At 53.6% G+C, this 18,398-nt stretch overlaps 3 protein-coding genes across 3 annotated transcripts; 2 read left to right on the top strand and 1 right to left on the bottom strand.

Moving 5' to 3' along the window:
• The first annotated feature begins 56 nt into the window (after positions 1-56).
• Positions 57-5,393, top strand: PEX11A (peroxisomal biogenesis factor 11 alpha). The gene is made up of 3 exons (XM_065847451.2): positions 57-176; positions 527-642; positions 2,207-5,393. Exons 1-3 carry the CDS (start codon positions 121-123, stop codon positions 2,770-2,772), a joined length of 738 nt encoding a protein of 245 aa, XP_065703523.1. The 5' UTR covers positions 57-120; the 3' UTR covers positions 2,773-5,393.
• A 2,833-nt stretch (positions 5,394-8,226) lies between these two features.
• Positions 8,227-14,377, top strand: PLIN1 (perilipin 1). The gene is made up of 9 exons (XM_065847655.2): positions 8,227-8,284; positions 9,279-9,337; positions 9,866-10,064; positions 10,161-10,243; positions 10,574-10,826; positions 11,017-11,207; positions 11,753-11,905; positions 12,599-12,832; positions 13,298-14,377. Exons 2-9 carry the CDS (start codon positions 9,293-9,295, stop codon positions 13,667-13,669), a joined length of 1,530 nt encoding a protein of 509 aa, XP_065703727.1. The 5' UTR covers positions 8,227-8,284; positions 9,279-9,292; the 3' UTR covers positions 13,670-14,377.
• A 208-nt stretch (positions 14,378-14,585) lies between these two features.
• On the bottom strand, positions 14,586-18,280 carry LOC136106838 (ras-related and estrogen-regulated growth inhibitor-like protein). The gene is made up of 4 exons (XM_065847492.2): positions 17,221-18,280; positions 16,771-16,824; positions 16,267-16,343; positions 14,586-15,950 (listed from the first exon to the last, which is right to left on the bottom strand). Exons 1-4 carry the CDS (start codon positions 17,372-17,374, stop codon positions 15,525-15,527), a joined length of 711 nt encoding a protein of 236 aa, XP_065703564.1. The 5' UTR covers positions 17,375-18,280; the 3' UTR covers positions 14,586-15,524.
• Between the last annotated feature and the right edge of the window lie 118 nt (positions 18,281-18,398).

Below are 18,398 nucleotides of genomic sequence, written 5' to 3'. Positions count from 1 at the left end.
CGCGCACCGGAGCGGAGGGTTCCGCCGGCGGGGCGGGGCCTGGGCGGTGCGGTGCGGTGCGGGGCGGAGCGGCCGCGGTCCCCGCACAGCTCCCGCCGCTGCCGCCTTTCCACCGCCGCCATGGAGGGCTTCGTGGACTTTACCAACCGCAGCCAGGGCCGCGACCAGCTGTTCCGGTGAGTGCGGGGGCCAAGCGGCCTCCCCGTGCCGGGCAGCGGCCCCTGGGTGCCGGCTCTTGGGGGCCCCCCGTGGGGCGATGGGACCTGCAGCGGGTCCCTCTCGCAGCCCCCAGCCGCTTTAGGAACGCTGCCCGGGACCCCGGCGGGCACCAGCCCCCTTCTGCTCGCTGCTCCCCGCTTCGCACGGCCTCGGCCGCCCCGCCTGCGCCTGTGCCCCTTCCACGGGTGTCACCGGCCCAGGCGCTGCCGGGGTGACCTTAAGGACACGCTGTCCCGCTGTTGCCGTTCCTGTGGACTGCCCGTGTTTCACCCGTGTACCGTTTTCCTCTTCTTTTTTTCCATTGCAGAGCCACTCAGTGCACATGTATGTTGCTTAGCTATTTAATAGAGCATAAGGCTGATAAAGAGAAGCTGGTAATGAAACTCAAGAAGTTGGAATCTAGTATGAGGTCTGGCCGGAAAAGTAAGTACCTGGTGTCTAGAGTGATGAGTCCTTCTTCACTTGCTCCTTCCAGCAGAACAGTTCCTGGCCTCACGTTTTCTGTGGTTAACTTACCTGAGCCACAAAACTTCTTTTAGTATATTCACAAAATTGCCAATAGACCTTGGCTTGCCAGGCTAGATAGAGACAAATAGACAGTTATGGCATCCTCAGCCTTCTTTCTTATCAGGCAATCTGAATTATTGCTGGGAAAACAAGAGAAATAAGTTAAGAGTAAGCTGTTGCTGCAGAGATCAAGTTGTCATTGCCACTCAGGGACAGACCACAAAGTTAGGATGCCAGGCTGGCTTGCTGTGCTCTCATTAGTCTTTCCAGCTAATTGGTTGAGATGGCCTAACGTTAAAGATCTTCATCCCGATAAAATCACCTCTGAAGGACCATCCTTCAATATGGCTTTTTATATCCTACTTTGCATATTCATTTTCTTTAGCATTTATACTCTATGAAGTCATATACCCTTCCATACCCTTCTCACAGTCTAACCATATGCATCACTTCATTCTGTGTCACAGCTGTGTCCATTGTGGCTACGCTGTTGCTGTGGTTGTATTGCTTGCTTTCGGGTTGATCTTACACCTACTTACCAATTGCTCAATCCTGGAACAACTTTAATATATGAGGCAAAGATTCTAATTTAATGTGTTAACATGGGTTTGTTTTATTTTTCCAGTTAGCTCCTGAGCATGGTAATTTCTAGCACAGTGGCCAACTGGTTTATCAGCATAGCCATAATTCTCTTGCTTCTGCTAAATGAATCTCTAATAGACATCAGGCCTAAATTCAGGACTCCTACAGTTCCACTAAGCTTGGCTGCTGCCAACATCTGTCACTGTGACAGTGCAGCAGGTTCTGGAAAGTATTTTGCATAATATTCTGTTAATATTCATGGGACGAAACCTAAACAGTGCAGCAGATGAAATCAGGCTTGCCGTATATTATAGCTTGAAACAGAATATACTGTTCCTTTTTGCAGGGGGCTACGTGTACCTGTGACAAACTGATGGCTGAGGAGGGACTTGGGTCTCAGTGTGCTGGAGATGTGAATCGCCAGCTCTCACAGAAGCTTAGCACAAATGTAACTCCTGGTTGCAGTGGGGTTAGTGCAGTAACATCTGCTCTCCACAGAGTTAAGTGAAACCCAGTGTAGCGTAAAGCTGAAATTGGAGGCTCTGTTTGTGTCACTTTTTTGCTGACACGGACTCATTCAGGGCCATGGGTGATACTGGTCCAGAGGGCACCCACGTGCTGAGAGGAGAACAGCAGGAGAAGGCTCGAAGTCCTGGCTATTGACAAAATTCATGTGTAGGTCCTGGGCTGCTGCAGGACAGAGCTGAGATCTTTACACCTTTCCTTGCTAATACAAGCTTCTCACACTGTGAGAAGAAAATGCTTGAACATACAAATGCCCAAAGCCTGCTAAGGTTTTGAAAAGTACATGTGGACAGTGACATGCCAAGCTGTCCTGCGTAGGGCTGTCTCTGTAGTAAACACCAAGCCACACTAACTTTTATGGGGTTTCTTGCAGTGTTCAGACTGGGCAACATGGTACATGCCTTGGTAGCAGCCAGGAGAACTACACAGCTGCCAGATGTGTTTCCTCGCTTCTGCCTTACAGCCTCCAACCTGACCCGTGCCCTCTACTTCACCTGCGATGCGGTCCTGTGGCTGAAGAGCACCGGGCTCCAGCCTGACATCGATCAGCCAAAGTGGCAGAATTGGGCTACCAAGTGTTACTACTTTTCCATCCTGTTGAATCTAGCCAGGGATGGGTATGAGATCTTCTGGAGGCTGGAACAAGCTGTGCAGGAAGAAAAGATGAAGGAGAATTTCTTCTGCGACAAACAGGATCGGGAACTAAACTGTGTGAAATGTGATGGTTTGCACGGTTTTCTCCTCCTCCTCTTTCAGATACTGAGAAGGCATCCTCCTTTGCTGTTGGACTTGGTGAAGAACGTCTGTGATCTCTCAGGTCCTTTGGACACGCTAGGGATCTACAGGACCAACCCAGGAGTGATTGGTTTCTGTGGTGTCCTCTCCTCTCTGGTGGGGATCCTCACATTAGCAAGACCACATCTGAAGCTGAAACAGTGACATAAAAAGAGCTGCATAGTGTGCAGTGAGCCAGCAGCTTTGATCCTCTGATAGGTTTTTATCCCCCATATAGCACTTTCAAAATGAACATGTCTGACAGTAACCTCAAGGTTGATTTTGTGAATTCTACCCTTTTCCTTCCCTGTGTTTTTGCAGATGAGTTTGGTGCCATGACACACTCGTTAATGGAGCAGAGATGGAACAAGGCACAATAATATTTCACAAACAGAAACAAGACTTGGAACTTGCAAGATAAGGAAATATTGGTGTTCCTATGTTTTAATACAGGGTTGTGAAATAGCTGCATAAGCAACTGTAATAGGTATATGACTCATAACTAATTGTGTTTACACTGGAAAGCTGAAATTCACCAATCAAAGGTTCCTATGGTCAGATTTTCTATAGTGGACTCAGGCAGATTAGGAGCTGTGGTTAAAATGGACTGAACAAGTATGAGTGTTCGATGGGTTTGGGTCGCTGGATCCTGTTATCTGTAGGCAGTGGTGTGAATGCAGCGTGATGATAAGAGAAGGGTGGTGTGACCTTACCTTCCAATGATCTCTGTAACCAGCACTGGTGACGCTGGACCTGTAGTCTAGTGAGTGCCAACTTGTGTCCCAGTAAATTAGCACTTTCCTCTTTTCCTTCGATAATGTGAGCCAAGGACTGTTTGCCACCCACTCTGACTTCTCCAGCAGGCCATGGCTGGGGGTTTTGGTGAAGGACAGAGTGTGGGAGAAGCTTGTCTGGGTGCTGATGATGCTGTGATTTGTAGGAAACTGGGTTTCCAAAGCTGTGAATCTGGAACCACTCACAAGCACTACATTTCCCATCTCACATGCACCTTAACTCCCAGACCCCTGTGATTCCAAGTGCAATGATTTTCCATTAATTGTATTGTGACAAGGAGTGTATTTTGCTGTTATAATTTTACGTGAAAAATTCCAGTATAATAAGGAGCTTTGGAACCTGCAGTTAAGGAGAGAAGCCTGGCTCAGAGCTCATCAAGTCAGAAAAACTGCAAGGGTGTGTTTTTAGTTGTGTAAGCTCTGGAGAGAAGGGAATGGAGTTGATCGTGATAATATCAGAATCCCCTGTGAGAAGAAATCTTATTACTGGACTTGGGCATTCATGGTTTAGATTTTCTTATCTGATCCTGCCTATCATTCCCTCCCATGACCACAAGATTTCTTGTGTGTTCCCTCACTGGCTGAATGGGTTCTACCATTTGTAAATGCCTTGCGTTTGCCCTGCAACTGCATTATTGCTCATCACTTACCTCGCTGGGAATGGTTGCCTGGCAGTGTAATCTAGCTTAAAGGAGAAATGCTGCGTCCAGCTGTTGAACAGTTACATGGCATGCAGTCTTTCTTGTTCCTGACTTTGCAGAGTACCAGTTCTGACACCATCCGAGAAAAATTTGCACATTATGTGGGGGTTAAAATTGTCATTTTTCTTCATCACAGTTAGGCCTGTGTGTTCTGCTACTTTTCTGGTGCAAGGGCTCCTTGTTTAATCTGTCAGGAGGTCTGAGCAGAGACTACTCTAACCTTGACCATTTCTGATAGTGTCTGAAAACAAAAAAAGATAAAAGGTGCTGCTCTCCATTATTAAAAGGAGAAGGCTGTGGAACTGAGTAGGCACGGTAAGGCAGTGCCCCAGTTTACCTTCAGTCATTGTGGTCAGGCTTGGAATTACTTCCAGTTTGAATCTGAAGTGTTCGCCTGCCAGTGGAGTGTTTGAAAACAAGATGTTGCAGGGCAGGCTGATGAAGTGTGCTTGAAGACCAAATGTGGCCTGCAGCAGCTCTTCTTTTTAATGCAGAAATAAATACCATTAAAAGTAGAGCATGCTGGCAGTTCAGGCTGTGGTGGAGCATTACATATGGGGCGTGTTGTCTTCAGGGACTTCCTCTCCTCTTTAACAATGGAGTTGTTTTATTTCTTAACTCCGTTTGCCTTCGAGCTCCTGGCAATGTGGGGCGCATCCCTCCCTTGGTCAGATTTGGTCATTATCCCTGTGTACATCAGTAAGGAAGGAACAGGAGTCTTGATGATCTGGCAGCAGAGGTTTGGCCACCATTTGTCTACAGAATTTCATCTAACAAAATGCATTTTTAATTCCTCTCAGGGGTGCTCTCAGGTAAAAACTATTTCTTTCACTGTTTTGTGAGCTGATTTATCTTTTTCCCTTGTAGTTTTTAGGGAAAGGAAAATATATTAACACACTGATGTGGCCTCTAGCCAGATATACCTCCCTATGCACTGCGGAGGGAGAAGGCTGTTTTTTACCCTTGTGCCAGGCAAACACTGTGCAAAGCCGTGAGCCAGGCTTGGATGTTTCTCCTGGTGTGGATTAACAAGTACAGACTTAACCTGGGAGATGGGGCAGTGAATTTTTACCCTGTCTCAGCCTTACTTGTCCCTTTCTACGTGACGGGTTGGAGCATGCAGGAGTAACCCTCTTTACTGAATGTTAAGCACTGATATTTGCCTTCTGCTCCCCAGCTAGGGGCTAGCAATTTAACATTCTTTAACGTAATGACTGAAGCCATAGAATCGTGATCAAATGGAGAAAATCCTTTTAGTGCCTTATCTGTTTTTTGTATCTGTTTCTAATACAGCGGTTGGAATACAGTTGTTTGAACAGAAGAAATAAACTGAGATGAGCGTGACACTGTGTCCGTCTGTGTAACTTAGAAGGTGGGGAAAAGAGACGCAGAAGGAGGAATCCTCCCTCCCATCTCTGGCTTTTCTGAAGGGAGGAATGGAGTCAGGATAACCATTAAAACTGAGCTTACTGTTAGCTCCTATCCACTGCGGCAAGAGCCTTGCAAACTTGAAAGCTCCAAAATGTCAGTTCCTGAACAATACATAAAGCATTGCATTCAGCAATGATTTAGCAAGGATTCCCTTCTGAATTACTGGTCTCATGCACATTTCGTAATGGAAACAATTAACAGGAGAGTGGTCTGTGTGAGATATGCAAAATAATCTTCTACTCTGTTTACAGCCAAGGCCTTCCTATGTTAATACCGTGCTTGGTGTGATATTTGAAGAAGTGCATGAGCCATTCAGGATTCCCAGGTGAATGGCAAGAACAATCAAAGCTCTAAAAACCAACATCTCCAGGGAGGGACTGAATGAACCGGTTCTGCAGAGGAAAGGTGCCTGGGGGAGGGTGAGACATGTCCCAGTGTCTAAAAGGTTGACTGCTGAGAGGAAGGCAACAAATTGGTCTCTAAATACATCTGAGAAGTAATACTTTTATATTGCAGCAAAGGAGAATTAAGTCACACAAGTGACCTTTTTTGAACTGTAAGTAAAATAAAAGACTGAGTGGGTTGCCCAGGAAGGCAGTTCTTAAAAAGAAACTGGACAGACGTCTGCCAGCAGTGGTTTAGGGAGTGCTGATCCTGCCATAGGCCACAGAAATGAATTAGTTATCTCTTCAGCTCCCTCCCAGACCTGAGTGTGAAGGTACCTTGCAGGGCTTTGGGGATCTGGCTCATCCCCTCAGCATGGTATATTAATAGCTATGGAGCAGACTGCAGAGACAAGGGTGTAAAAGTGCTTCCCTGCACCCAGCTGACCCAGTGAGCTCTAAGTGTTGCCTGCAGAGACACAGAAAGTGTTTCTGGGGTGGGGTGGAGGCGGTGGTACCTTTGCACTGCAGAGCCGGGGGCTGGCACAGTCTTTGCCCCAGGGGAAAGCGGGTGAATGAGCAGAGGTGTCAGTAGGGCAAAGGCTCTGTGTTCTGTCGATCCCAGCTCCTGCCAAGGCAGAGGGAAGGTTGGCATGCCTCCTGCATTTCAGCACAGCCAGCGGGGCTGTAAAAAGTCTGAGTGCCAAGAGAGCAAAATTTAGAGCAGGCTGCTGCCCTTTGTCCTGCTGTCTGGAGAGCAGTGACCCACCCCACCGTGGGCTGGAGACAGCCCAGGACATCCACATGCTGCTGTACCCAGCTAGCGAGGTGGGTCTGTGAGCTTTGCAGAGCTGGGGGCTGGAAGTGAACTCCAGGATTTGGGGGAGAAAAGGGGGTATTTTCCTCCTGTGTGTGCCTTTCCCACATCCCTGGGATGTCTCCCACCCCCACATATGGGCAGCGCAGCCAGGAGCAGAAGCCATGCAGACACATTGGGTGCACAACTCCACGTCCTGCATGGGGACATCAGGCAGTTGTGGGTGTTCAAGGACTCGGCTTTGCTGCTTGAGCCTCCTCAATGCTGACCTGCAGCTGAGGGTCTCCCTGCCTCATGCTTGGGGGTCCATGACACCAGCAGCCCTGTGCCAGCAGGCTGACTGCGTCCCTCCTCTGCCCCAATCCCCTCAGTTATTCCTTTATCCTCTGACATTTGTCCTCTTGTCACTATGTTGTCCTCATCATGTCAGCGTGGCTCTTCCTTGATCACTTGTGAGGCCACGTTTGGGGACCTGTGTCCTGTTTTGGCACCACCAGCAGAGGTGAGATCCTGGCTAGAGTCCAGCAGAGGATTGTTAAGAGAGTAAGATGTTTAGGGGCACGGAGGAAACGCTGCAGCAGCACAGACTGGGGCACGAACTCTGCTCAGAGGTGCACAGAGCAAGGCTAAGAGATGGCGAGCACAAATTGCAACAGAGGAAATTCCAGTTGGATGTAAGGAAAAGGTGGTTTACCTTGAGCATGGTTAGTGATGGAGATGCGCCCCAGACAGGTGGGAATCTTTTCCTTGGAGATTTTTCAAGACTCGACAAGACCTTGAGCAGCCTGATGTAGCTTTGAGGGTAGCCCTGCTTTGAGCAAGAGTCGGATGTGGTGACATCCAGGTCACTTCCAGCTTGACTTTTTCCTCCATTTCTATATCCTCCAAATGCCTGGAGTTTTCCTAATACAGTGTGTGTCCTGGCCCTCAGCTAAAAGGCTCCTCACCAAAATCCTCAGTGAATTCTCATAGAAATTGCAGACCTGGCCAAACTACATTATTGTATGCAGGATGTGTCGCCCATGTCTGCCTTCTGCTCCTTGTGTTTAGCAAACTCTCTTGGGGAGAAACTGTGTTCCTGATGTTGTGTTTCCCAATAGGATAGGATCCTGGTCTAGCACAGGGGATCACAGGGGCTACAGAAATGCAGGAAGGTTTTAGTCTCTCAGGAAACCCTGCCTGACTCTTCACCTTCTCCCTGGCTGCCTGTGATCTGTTACTTTCGAGGTGGTGATGTCCAAGGGCAGCTCCTTTTCACCTTCTCCTTGTGCAGAAGATTAAACCCTGGTGCATCCCAGCTCTGCCACAACTTCTGGGCTCAGCAGGGCAGACAACGAAGGGGAATTTCTGCTGTCATCTGTTCCAAATTATGGTGGCTTCTTGGCCAGTTTCCACCACAACCCGCCAGCTCCCAAACCTGCGCAACTGGGAGGTGGGGCCTCATGGTGGTAGTGGCCGAGGCACCAGGCATCGCTCACAGAGGACCTGGGCAAAGGGACAGTGCAGCCACCACAGTCTGCTCCTGCTCTGCTGGGGACAAGCTGCCCCTCGGTGAGTAGCCTGTCCCCCTTGGGGCTCCAGCGACCGAGGGGATGTGACAGCAGGGATCACCTGCGTTCTCTAAATCTCCTGAATTCCATCTGTTGCTAAGAAAAGGGGGTGTGTGCCAGGGCTGGGAGCTGGAGCTGTGCTTTCAGGTGTCACCCAGCTGGGATTGGTGGAGACAGGTGTTCTGCGGCGCTCACATCCAGCTGGGGCTGCACCGGGATGGGCACTGGTGTTGTGAGCAGCAGAGCTGTGGGGAGGGGATGCAGAGCACAGCTGGGCAGCTCACTCACAGCTCCTCTCTCAGCTCCTGTCCTGCCTTTGTAGCCCTTCTCATCCTGCGCCTCTCATCCTGCACTTCTCATCCTGCACTTCTCATCCTGCGCCTCTCATCCTGCACCTCTCATCCTGCACTTCTCATCCTGCACCTCTCATCCTGCACCTCTTATCCTGCACCTTTCATGCTGCACTTTGCATCCTGCACCTCTCATCCTGCACCTGTCAGCCTGCACTGGTCATCCTGCACCTCTCATCCTGCGCTTTGCATCCTGCACCTCTCATCCTGCACCTCTCATCCTGCACCTGTCAGCCTGCACTGGTCATCCTGCACCTCTCATCCTGCATCTCTTAGCCTGGCTCCCATGCACATCTATAGTATCCCAGTTACTCTGAGCTTGCTGTACAGTTCTGCCAGTGCTCTTTATCCTGCCTTGCACTGTAGCTCCTCCAAACTATTAACAGATGCCTCTCAACTAATTCTTTGCATTTTTGGGTGTTAAGACACACTAGCAGGGGAGGGCTGTCTGGAGTCATTGGTTTTACAGCTTATCTGGTAAAAAGTCAAGCGTTAGGCAATGCCACATCCATTGCACCCACAGGAGGGTGTGTCTCAGCCCAGCTCCCGGCCCCGCCACGCTCAGGGGGCGCAGGAGTGAGGGGGAAGGCTCAGCCCAGCGCTGCCTTCGCAGTGGGGTCTGCAGCTCCCACCTTTTCTTTGCAGGAGGACGTGTCACCATGACAGCAAAGCAGACCCAGTCTCTGCAGAATGGAAGTGCCAAGGTGGGTCTGGGGAGAGGGAGAGAGGGGAGGGCAGAGGTGTGCACAGGGAGCCAGGTAGCCTGTACAGGCTGTGGCTGGGGAATCCTTTTTGAGGTTTGTGTCCCTTTCTTGTCACAGTGGTGACAGGACAGAGTGCCACATAGGGAAAATGGACTTTGCTGGTCCCAGGCCAGGAGCAAGGGCTGGGGCAGATAGAAGAGGCAGCAGAGCAGGGTGGAAAGCCAGAGGGAGAACCTGGATGGTCGGGCTTGCGGGATGGGGGTATTGAGGACAATCACTTCTCCAACATTGCCTGTGGTGTCCCTGCTTCTGCAGTGGCAGCAGCCAGCCTGGTTGTCCATGGCTGTGCCATATGCAGTGTAGCTGAGACACCCTCAGTGGGGTTTGAGAAATGCCTTCCTCCTCCTCCAGCATGAGCTGAGGTTCTCTGTGATCACTGCAACACACCAAATACCACCAGTGTGTGGCTGATGGAGTGTTCCTTGGGGAAGGGCTGTTGGCTAATCAATGTCCATCTGCCATGTGCAGGAGAACGTGCTGCAGAGGGTCCTGCAGCTCCCAGTGGTGAGCTCAACCTGCGAAAGCCTCCAGCGGACCTACACCAGCACCAAGGAAGCCCACCCACTCATGGCCTCGGTGTGCGAGGTCTATGAGCGGGGGGTGCAGGGTGCTGGTGCCTTGGCCATGTGGAGCGTGGAGCCCGTGGTGCGGAGGCTGGAGCCCCAGTGTGAGTCCATCCACCAAAGCCTCCCTTGATGGGAGCCCCTGGCACAGCCCAGGAGCTTTTCTCACCAGCCCACCTCCATGCTTTTGCCCAAGGCAGTTGCCGTGGCTAACAACCTGGCGTGCCGGGGCTTAGACCACCTGGAGGAGAAGATCCCTGCCCTCCAGTACCCTGTCGACAAGGTAAGTCACAGCTGGGACAGTCTGGGACCCCTTGGCCCCTCTGCAGAGCCCACAGCACGTCTTCTCTGGGCTTGTTTCTGATGGTGATGGGCTGCTCAGGGGGAACAGTGCAGCACCTCCAAGCAGGGGCTTCTGCAATCCAGAGGATGGTTGGGGTGCCCTGAAACATAGGTCAACAGCATCCCATGTCTCATGCCTGCCAGCTAACTCCAGCCCCCTCTTGTGGCTGTCTGCTAGCATGGCCATGGCCGGTGTCCCCGTGGTCCCTCCAGTTGTCCCATTCTGCCCCAAGCACAGTGGCAGCCTTATTCTCCAACTCTTCACCCACAGCTCGCATCCGAACTGAAGGACACCATCTCCTCCCCCCTCCAAAGTGCCAAAAGCACCATTGGCAGCTCCGTGGATAAGATCAAGGAGCTGGCGGCAGAAGGCTACGAAGCCACCAAGAGCACCGTGGAAACAACAGCAAAGTACACGAGGAGGAACTCGGTGAGCCAGATGGCAGCTGCGGGGGTCGACACGGCCCTGGGAGGGCTGGAGAAGCTGGTGGAGTACCTGCTGCCGGAGGAGGATGAAGAAGCAGGTAGTCCTGACACCCAAATCCCATCTGAAGGTGTCTGGGGAGAGCTGGCCACATGTGGGGTGGCACCTTGCTCATGGGGTGTACATGACAGGAGGAAGCCCCTGGATTTTGGCACAGGGCTGCTTAGGAGGGTTGTCCCACTGGGACATAATCCGCCACTGCTCTTCTGTCTGTGCTCTTCTGCCTTTAGATCAGAAGCCCAAAGAGAAGCGTGGGTCAGCAGCCAAGGTCTCCCAGCAGCAGCCCAGTGCTCCCAGCACCCTGGACCGCATAAGTACCCTGGTTAGCACTGCTTCCCACCGCGCTTACCAGCAAACCACCCACGGCCTCCAGCGTGCCAAAGCCAAAGGGCAGGAGCTGGCCATCTTGATCCCCATCGTGGTGAGTGATAAAACCTGCTCCCCCCGGATCCCTGCTCCCTCCCTCTTTTGGGCCATTTTTGCTTTTGGATGAGATATTTCAGGGTCCTTGAAGCACATCTGAGAGCAGAGTGGTGGGCAATGCTGGTGTACCCGCTCAGCAGGACAAGCTGCGGCTGGCAGTTCCCGTGGCACATTCACACACAGCCTTGTACCATGTTAGAAGGACAAGTTATTTTTAGCCATCTCCTGATGTATATTGTTGATTTATGGCCTTACCATAACATCCTCCCTGAAGCAGAAAGCCCCTCCAGGGGCCCAGAGGGAACGAGGAGAAGGAGGCACCTCTCCTCTCCCACCCAGCACTGTGGTGGGAACCCCGTTCCAGACCTGTGCCAAAATCCCAGAGCTCCCAGCTACCCTCAGAATTTCTTCCCACATACAAAGAAGCAAACCCCTCTGCTCCCTGGGCACCCCAGGGCCCCTGTGAAACACCCAGGATGAGCAGAATGGGGCAGATGGGACATGCCAGCTCCCCCCAGCAGTGGCTTTTTGTTCCCTTCCCAGGGAAGCCTGGCCAAGCCGAGCATGCCCGAGGCACCACGGGACCACGGTGATGGGGAGAGCACCAGGGCCGGCTGGATGAGCCGGCGGCAGAGCAAGGTGCAGGAGCAGAAGCAGGAGAAGGCGGGGAAGAAAGATGACAACCACTCGAAGGAGGTATGGAGAAAAAGGGGGGCAGTGAGCCAGGGGTGCCCCAAAGCATACTCCTGCCCACATACCATGTTGGCATAGGGGATGTTCCACCACACCCTTGGGGACCAGGCTCCCATCCCTTCTGAATCTTGGAGGAGGTGAGGGGAGGTGGCAGGGGGAGTGTGCACAACCCCATTCCCCGATCCCCCAAAACTGGGGGCTGTTGGCAGCCTCTGTGCCGGGCACGGTCACCCTGGCTTGTATATTCCAGACTTCTTTGCTGCTGTGGGGTCTCAGCACCACACACCCCACGTAGCCCCTGAACACCCCTGAAAAATCCCCCCTCCATGGTCCCAGCAGCAAAAGGCGGTGGGAGCTGGTGGGGCTGGGAGCTGGCGGGGCTGGGAACTGTCCCCAGCAGCCACTCCATTGGGACATGGGGACAGGAAGCAGCAGGTCGGGGTTGCTGCCCTTCGCCTCTGCGTGCAGCGGAAGCGCAGCTGGGGATGGGGGTTCCCCTGGGGCCTGGGAGTGGGGCGGGATGGAAAAGGGGGACAGGGAGTGACCCTGCTGCAAAGGGCCACGGTGGCTTTTGCAAGCAGCAAGCTGAAAGTGTTCAGGCTTTGGGTTGCAGAGGGGATGGGGAGCCCAGTGCCAGCTCTGTCCTGCCTGGAGGGGCTGGCGGGGACAGGGCCAGCTCGTGGTGTCTCTTGGCAGGCAGAGGACAGCCCCGGGCTGGTGGGCAGTGTGGCTCATAACCTGCAAAGCGCCTGTGCCTCCGGCATCTCCAGTGTGAAGAAGGTCCCAGCTGTGGCCTGGGATGCAGCAGAGGGGTTGATCCTCTTCACCCCCCGCAGACTGTCCAAGGCCATGGAGACAGTGGATGCCCTTGGGGGCACCCTTGTCAGTGCTCCCAAGCATCTCCTGGGCACCCTGTACAGCTACGTGCCGGTGAGTTTGTCCCCAGCCAGGTCCCATCCATCTCCAACAAACCCCACTTTACCCAGCCTTCTCCCATGAGCCAGGTGGTGCTAGGAGGTACTAGAGCGCAGAGATGTGGTGCTCGTGGGACACCTTAGTCCCATCCTCCTCCTGAGCATCCCCCAAGCTGTGACAACAAGTCCTCCCCATAGAGCTGGCAGGTCAGCTAGTGGTGGCACCTCCGTAAGGTTCATGCCTAAGCTGAGATGCAACCACAAATTCCTGGGAAAGCGGAAGTTCAGGATGAGACCTTCCTTCCACACACTTTCCTTCCCCTCACCCCACTGCTTCCCCAAGACCATTTCTCCACTGCAGCTGCCCAAGAGTCCCTCCACTGGGGACCAGACTGACTTGTCCTGCAGTCCCTGCAGTTTTAGGGGGGCCGTGCAGCAGAGGGAGAGCAGAGCCCAGCCGGGCACTCACCCCAGCCCTCAGCTCCGCAGGCAGTCGGTGAAGGAAGAGGAGGCAGCCGGTAGCAGCAAACCCAGCCCGGAGACGGAGCAGAAGGAGGAGGACACCAAGCCTGACAGCCCCTCCACCGAGGACAAATCCCAGCTGAGGGGTGACTGGCGGATGTACCGCGGCCATCATCCCCTCTCCTTCCTGGGGCTTGAGGACCCCCTTTTCCTGCGGCACAACCTCTACCGCAGCTCAGGCTTCGAGCCTGAGTGCCCCCTCCCGCGGAAATCCGCCTTCACCCCCTACAACAGGCGGGTGAGCGAGGGCTCCTACCGCTTCAGCCCTGAGGCCATGTACAGCCGGGCTTACTACACCAACCTCTACAGCCCAGCCTTCAAGAAGGACTGAGCCACAGGGAGGATGAGCACATCCCAGCTCCCCTCTAAGCGCCCCCAGCATGCTTCGCTCGGGCCCTCACCAGCCGCCCACACGCACCCCTGTACCAGGACAGGAGCTCAAAGTGGTAGACATGCCATGGGATGTCTTCTTCTGAAGTGCGTCGGGGCCAGGATGGGGGAATAAAGGCAGCCAAAAACCCTGTTGGTGGAAGGAGAAGGTAGAGGGAGGTGGGACCAGAACTGACCAGAGAGGCAAAGGAGATGTGGAAAGAATGGTGATACCAGAAAAAAGAAAAAGGGACCAACCAGGCCTGGTACTAGGCTATACTGGTCCCTCTTGAACAGATAGCCTAGACTTAGATGGGCTTCATGCTGAGAACAGTGCTGAGACAGAGAAGGGAGGACAGCAAAGCCACCAGACATCACCACAGCAAGAGTGGTTCCCCATCCTTCCTCCCTCCGTCCCCCCTTGCAAGGCCCATCCCTGGCCACAGATTGATCCCTCGTGGATGAGCTGAAGGTCCCCATTGAGCAGCAAGACTCACAAGTTGGAAAGCCCTGGGCACCCACCTCCAGCTGATGGTGGCACGGGTAGTGGGGTCAAGAAGAAGACCGGTGAGAACAAGTGGAGCTCCTGGAGCCCCTCTCTCCCACAGGACAGCCTGGCTTCCCGCAGCACCTTGTTGTAACTGCTGCAATAATAAATAAACTTTCCCAACCTGCCACTCACCTGGTCTGCTCGGCTGCTTTAGGACCAAAAGGAGGGAGCAGAGCAGGGCAAGACACCCAAACCAGGGCCAAGGGAGCGGGTATGGGAAACATATCCTCAGGTCACTGCTGCTGCAGGGATGGTGCGGGCTTGTGCCAGCACAATACGTGTCTTTTCCTATGTTCTGAGTACAAATTCACAGCTGAAAGGAGCTGGGGACCTCCTGCCAAAGATGATTTATTGCTTTTCCAGAACAGAGCAGAGAAATCACTGTCTGTACTGCACACACATGCCCAACATGCTGCTTTCCCAGGCAAATCAGGGGAAAGGTTTGGGAATAGGCAGCGAAAATCCTCCCAGCAGCACAAGGGTTCAGCGTTGAGCCTGGCGACCCCTTCCCCACCTCGTCTCCTCCCTGGGGACAGGCAGCCCTGCAGAAGGAGCAGCTTGGGAAGGCGGACGGTGCAATCCCCATCCTGGGAACCAGCCACACGCCTGGATTTTCCCAGGCAGGGCCCGTATGACACTTGCACAAAGGAAACTGCTGCAATCACTGAAAGGCTGTAGGCGAAAGAACCACAAGCAGGGCAGTTCAAAAGCAAAGTGGGTGGGATGGGAGGCGTCAGCCCTCACTGAGGTCCTCTGGAGGCAGCTGGTGCGGCTCCCTGGTGAAGAAACCCCCACTTTTCCAGCTCATGAGTGCTCCAGGGTTACCAGTGAGAAAACAGGAATAAGGATCCCAGGGTAGGAGCAGGGGGACAGGGAGCCAGGTGGCTGTGCAGAAGCAGCATGTCCTCCCTGCTCATCGACAACCCAGGCAGCTCCCACCAAAGGAGCTGGGGATGATGCTGCCTGGAGTAGTGGCAAAAATCACCTGGTGGTTTCCAGCGCTGGAGGATGGAAGGAAAACTCAGGAGGCAACTAAAAATCTGGTACAGCAAAGAGTAGAGACTCTGTCCTATCATGGAGCCAAGAGGAAGGCACTACAGTCCTCAGCTGCACTGGCTGTGTATGGCAGAAGACCAAGATCCCAACGTTAGGAGGACAACAAGGAACCCATTGTACTTATGGAGATGCACACCATCTCCATGGGCATCCAGGGAGGAGGCTTGGTCCAGCTGGTCACTGCAGAGAGAAGCAACACCCATGCCATAGCTCAGAGTGAATCCGTTCGCTTACGGGCAAACACAGCTGACATGGTCTTGACGATGCCACGAATCCCCGTCCCCTTTTTCAGCGCCAGTTTGGTGTCAGGGATGCGCTCAGCCAGTCCGTGGAAGACCATGAGGGCCCCATGATAAGCTTCAGCTGCAGAGACCTCGTAGAAACCACAGTCTAAAGAGAGGGCCAGGAGCCGACCCTCCTCACTGGACACCACCCGTTGGTGGTGCAGGTCCCGTTTGTTGCCCACAATGACGATGGGCACCTTCTCCTGGCTCTGCCCCTCCTTGGCTGCCTTGATGAACTGGATTTTGAGGGGCAGGATGTTGAAGCTGGCGCGGTCACAGATGCTGTAGACCAGGACAAAGCAGTCTGCCCACTGGATTCGCTTCTCCTCCGAGGAACCCTCCTCTGCCTGCTCCTGGGGACAGAGAAAAGGAAGGTTTTTATCCAGCTCCCCCCTTTCACACCTGCCTGCTAGCACAGGGTGCTGTGATCCTCAGTCCAGGTTGACTACATTTGTGCTTCAGCCCCAATGTCCTCAGTCAGAGGACCATGGGCTATGGTGGCTCTTGCTACCCTGTCAGCAAGGCTGCTGCAGGCAAGGATTTAGTTGTCTACAGACCACCTGACACGAGAGTTTTGCCTATGCCTATAGTTCCCCCCCATGCAACTTTTAGTAGACCTCTTTTTTCTCCCCAGAGTGAAAACAAGGGATGGAAGAGGAGCCCTCTCACCTGGGAACTGGGGACATCCCAGATGTGGAAGAGAATCTCTCGGCCATCCACAGTCAGGTTGTGGCTGTAAATGAATTCTGCCAAGACAATGAGAAAAATCATCATCTTCATCAACCCAGAAGAGAGCTCATTCAACCCAGGTCTTCTCCTCATGGGGACAAACCTGTCATGTCCACCCTGGTAGACCATGCTCTACAAGGCAAGGTCTGCAGACTCGTTTCACACAGCAACACCTATGCAGCACATGGTGGCCTCCAGGGCTGTCACCACCACAGCATATAGTCCCCAGGCACACTGCTGACACCAGCTGCCACCCAGGACCTTTTGCACCCCAAAGAGATGAGTCACTGAACAAATACAACCATCGAGCACCCCAGGAGCAAGCAAAGGCTCTGGAAAAAGGCAGGAAAGGATGGAAAGCAATGAAATCCTGCAGGCAGGAGCCAGCTGGCCTCCTGACCCCCGTCCCTAATGGGAACCACCTGGCCCTGGTCTGGCACTCACCCATGTCTCCGTACTCCCCGATAAAGCGCCGGGTGAGGAAACGCACAGTCAGAGCTGCAGAGAGGAGAATAAGCACCATCAGAATAACCCTAAACCTGAAGGATTTACATTTTTTAATCCAGAGCAGAGTCAGGCACCATCCCCCTATTATCTCCCTGTCTGCAAGCAGAGCAGAGGCGCAGCACGAACCAGAGCATCAACAAACCACAGCTCAGCAGAAAATACCTTCCCCAGCTGCTCACCTGTTGCCTGCGAGGTTGTGCTGAGCTTCCCCACCTCGAATCACCATCCTACCCGAAAGCTCAGCCTCATCTCACCAGCTTGCTCCATGGGGCTGTTCTCTGCAGTTTGTTCTCCAAACACTGCTGCAGTTTTCAGCCTTTTTTGGGGGGAAAAAACAGGTCTCCCTGCCTGGGAAACCCCTGCTCCTAGCCCACGGTCAGTTCTTACCTGATTTCCCTACATTGTCTGCTCCCATAACAAGGACATTTGCTTCCATCTTCAGGGTGGTGGGACCGGGCATCTCCATGAGGGCAGGGTGGTCAGGGGTGAAGCTGGCACTGCGGCGCAGCGGGAGCCGCAGCCCCATGCCGAGCGCAGCCATGACTTGCCAGTGGTCCCAGCGGCGTGTGTGACTCCCTCCGCGCAGCCGAGGAGCCCGCACTTCCCACGGCACCCAGGGGACCTGTGAGGGCCATCCCCCTCCCCGCGGCTGCAGGGGCGGTGCAGAGGGAGCTGCAGGCGGCCAGATGAAAAACTCTGTTATCACTCAGATCATCCCAAATACACGTCAGTGCCCGGAGCAGGCCCCATCATTCCCCAGCGTGGTAGGCAGCCGGGAAGCACCAGTTGCCTGCACCAGCTGCTCTGCAAACCATATCCCAGGAGGCTGGCCACATCTTCACATCAGGAGCATTGTCCCTTGGCAGGGCCACGCAGCCCCTTGTCCCTTCCCTGTGGCAACTGCAGGGCTGTCTGCGAGGAGTGGTGAGGCATCTCACGAGTGATGCAGTGTTATCTCACAAGGGATGGAGTGTCTCACAAGTGGTGGAGCGTTGTCTCACAAGTGATGGAGCATCGTGCAAGTGATGGAGTGTTGTCAAACAAGCGATGGAGTGTGTCATTAGCGACTGAGCATTGTCTCACAAGTGATGGAGCATCTCAAGAGCAATGGAGCATTGTCTGACAAGTGATGGAGCATTCCACGAGTGATGGAGCGTTGTCACGAAAGTGCGGGAGAATCTCACAAGTGATGGAGTATCTCAAAAGCAACAGAGCATTGTCTCGGAAGCAATGGAGCATCTCATGAGGAGTGTGCCATTAGTGACCAAGCGTTGCCTCACAAGTGATGGAGCAACAGAGCGTTGTCTGACAAGTGACGGAGAACCTCAAAAATGATGGAGCATGTCACTAGTGCCCGAGCATTGTCTCACAAATGATGGAGTACCCACCCCATGACCCCCGCAGCCCACTCGTGTCCGCAGCCGCCACCTCAACCCCACCGCGCATTCCACCCGCTCCCTTCCAGGCTGTTTCCTTTCTGCTCCGCCGAGCCCTCCTCTCCCCTCCTCTCCCCTCCTCTCCCCCTCCTCTCCCCCTCCGCGGCGCCGTGCGGAGCCGCCTGACGC

The sequence above is a fragment of the Patagioenas fasciata genome, chromosome 12 (assembly GCF_037038585.1).
Source record: "Patagioenas fasciata isolate bPatFas1 chromosome 12, bPatFas1.hap1, whole genome shotgun sequence".
Taxonomy (NCBI): domain Eukaryota; kingdom Metazoa; phylum Chordata; class Aves; order Columbiformes; family Columbidae; genus Patagioenas; species Patagioenas fasciata.
This window is presented reverse-complemented; position numbering and strand designations above follow the sequence as displayed.

What these genes read in the sequence shown, in the direction of transcription:
- PEX11A (XM_065847451.2), top strand. Translation starts at nt 121, where the DNA reads ATGGAGGGCTTCGTGGACTTTACCAACCGCAGCCAGGGCCGCGACCAG. An exon ending in GGCCGCGACCAGCTGTTCCG is followed by an intron (nt 177 to 526) that starts GTGAGTGCGGGG and finishes TTTCCATTGCAG; the next exon opens with AGCCACTCAGTGCACATGTA. An exon ending in TATGAGGTCTGGCCGGAAAA is followed by an intron (nt 643 to 2,206) that starts GTAAGTACCTGG and finishes GGTTTCTTGCAG; the next exon opens with TGTTCAGACTGGGCAACATG.
- PLIN1 (XM_065847655.2), top strand. Translation starts at nt 9,293, where the DNA reads ATGACAGCAAAGCAGACCCAGTCTCTGCAGAATGGAAGTGCCAAG. An exon ending in TGCAGAATGGAAGTGCCAAG is followed by an intron (nt 9,338 to 9,865) that starts GTGGGTCTGGGG and finishes TGCCATGTGCAG; the next exon opens with GAGAACGTGCTGCAGAGGGT. An exon ending in TCCAGTACCCTGTCGACAAG is followed by an intron (nt 10,244 to 10,573) that starts GTAAGTCACAGC and finishes CTTCACCCACAG; the next exon opens with CTCGCATCCGAACTGAAGGA.
- LOC136106838 (XM_065847492.2), bottom strand. Translation starts at nt 17,374, where the DNA reads ATGGCTGCGCTCGGCATGGGGCTGCGGCTCCCGCTGCGCCGCAGTGCC. An exon ending in CGGGGAGTACGGAGACATGG is followed by an intron (nt 16,344 to 16,770) that starts GTGAGTGCCAGA and finishes TTGTCTTGGCAG; the next exon opens with AATTCATTTACAGCCACAAC. An exon ending in GGGATGTCCCCAGTTCCCAG is followed by an intron (nt 15,951 to 16,266) that starts GTGAGAGGGCTC and finishes CTCTGTCCCCAG; the next exon opens with GAGCAGGCAGAGGAGGGTTC.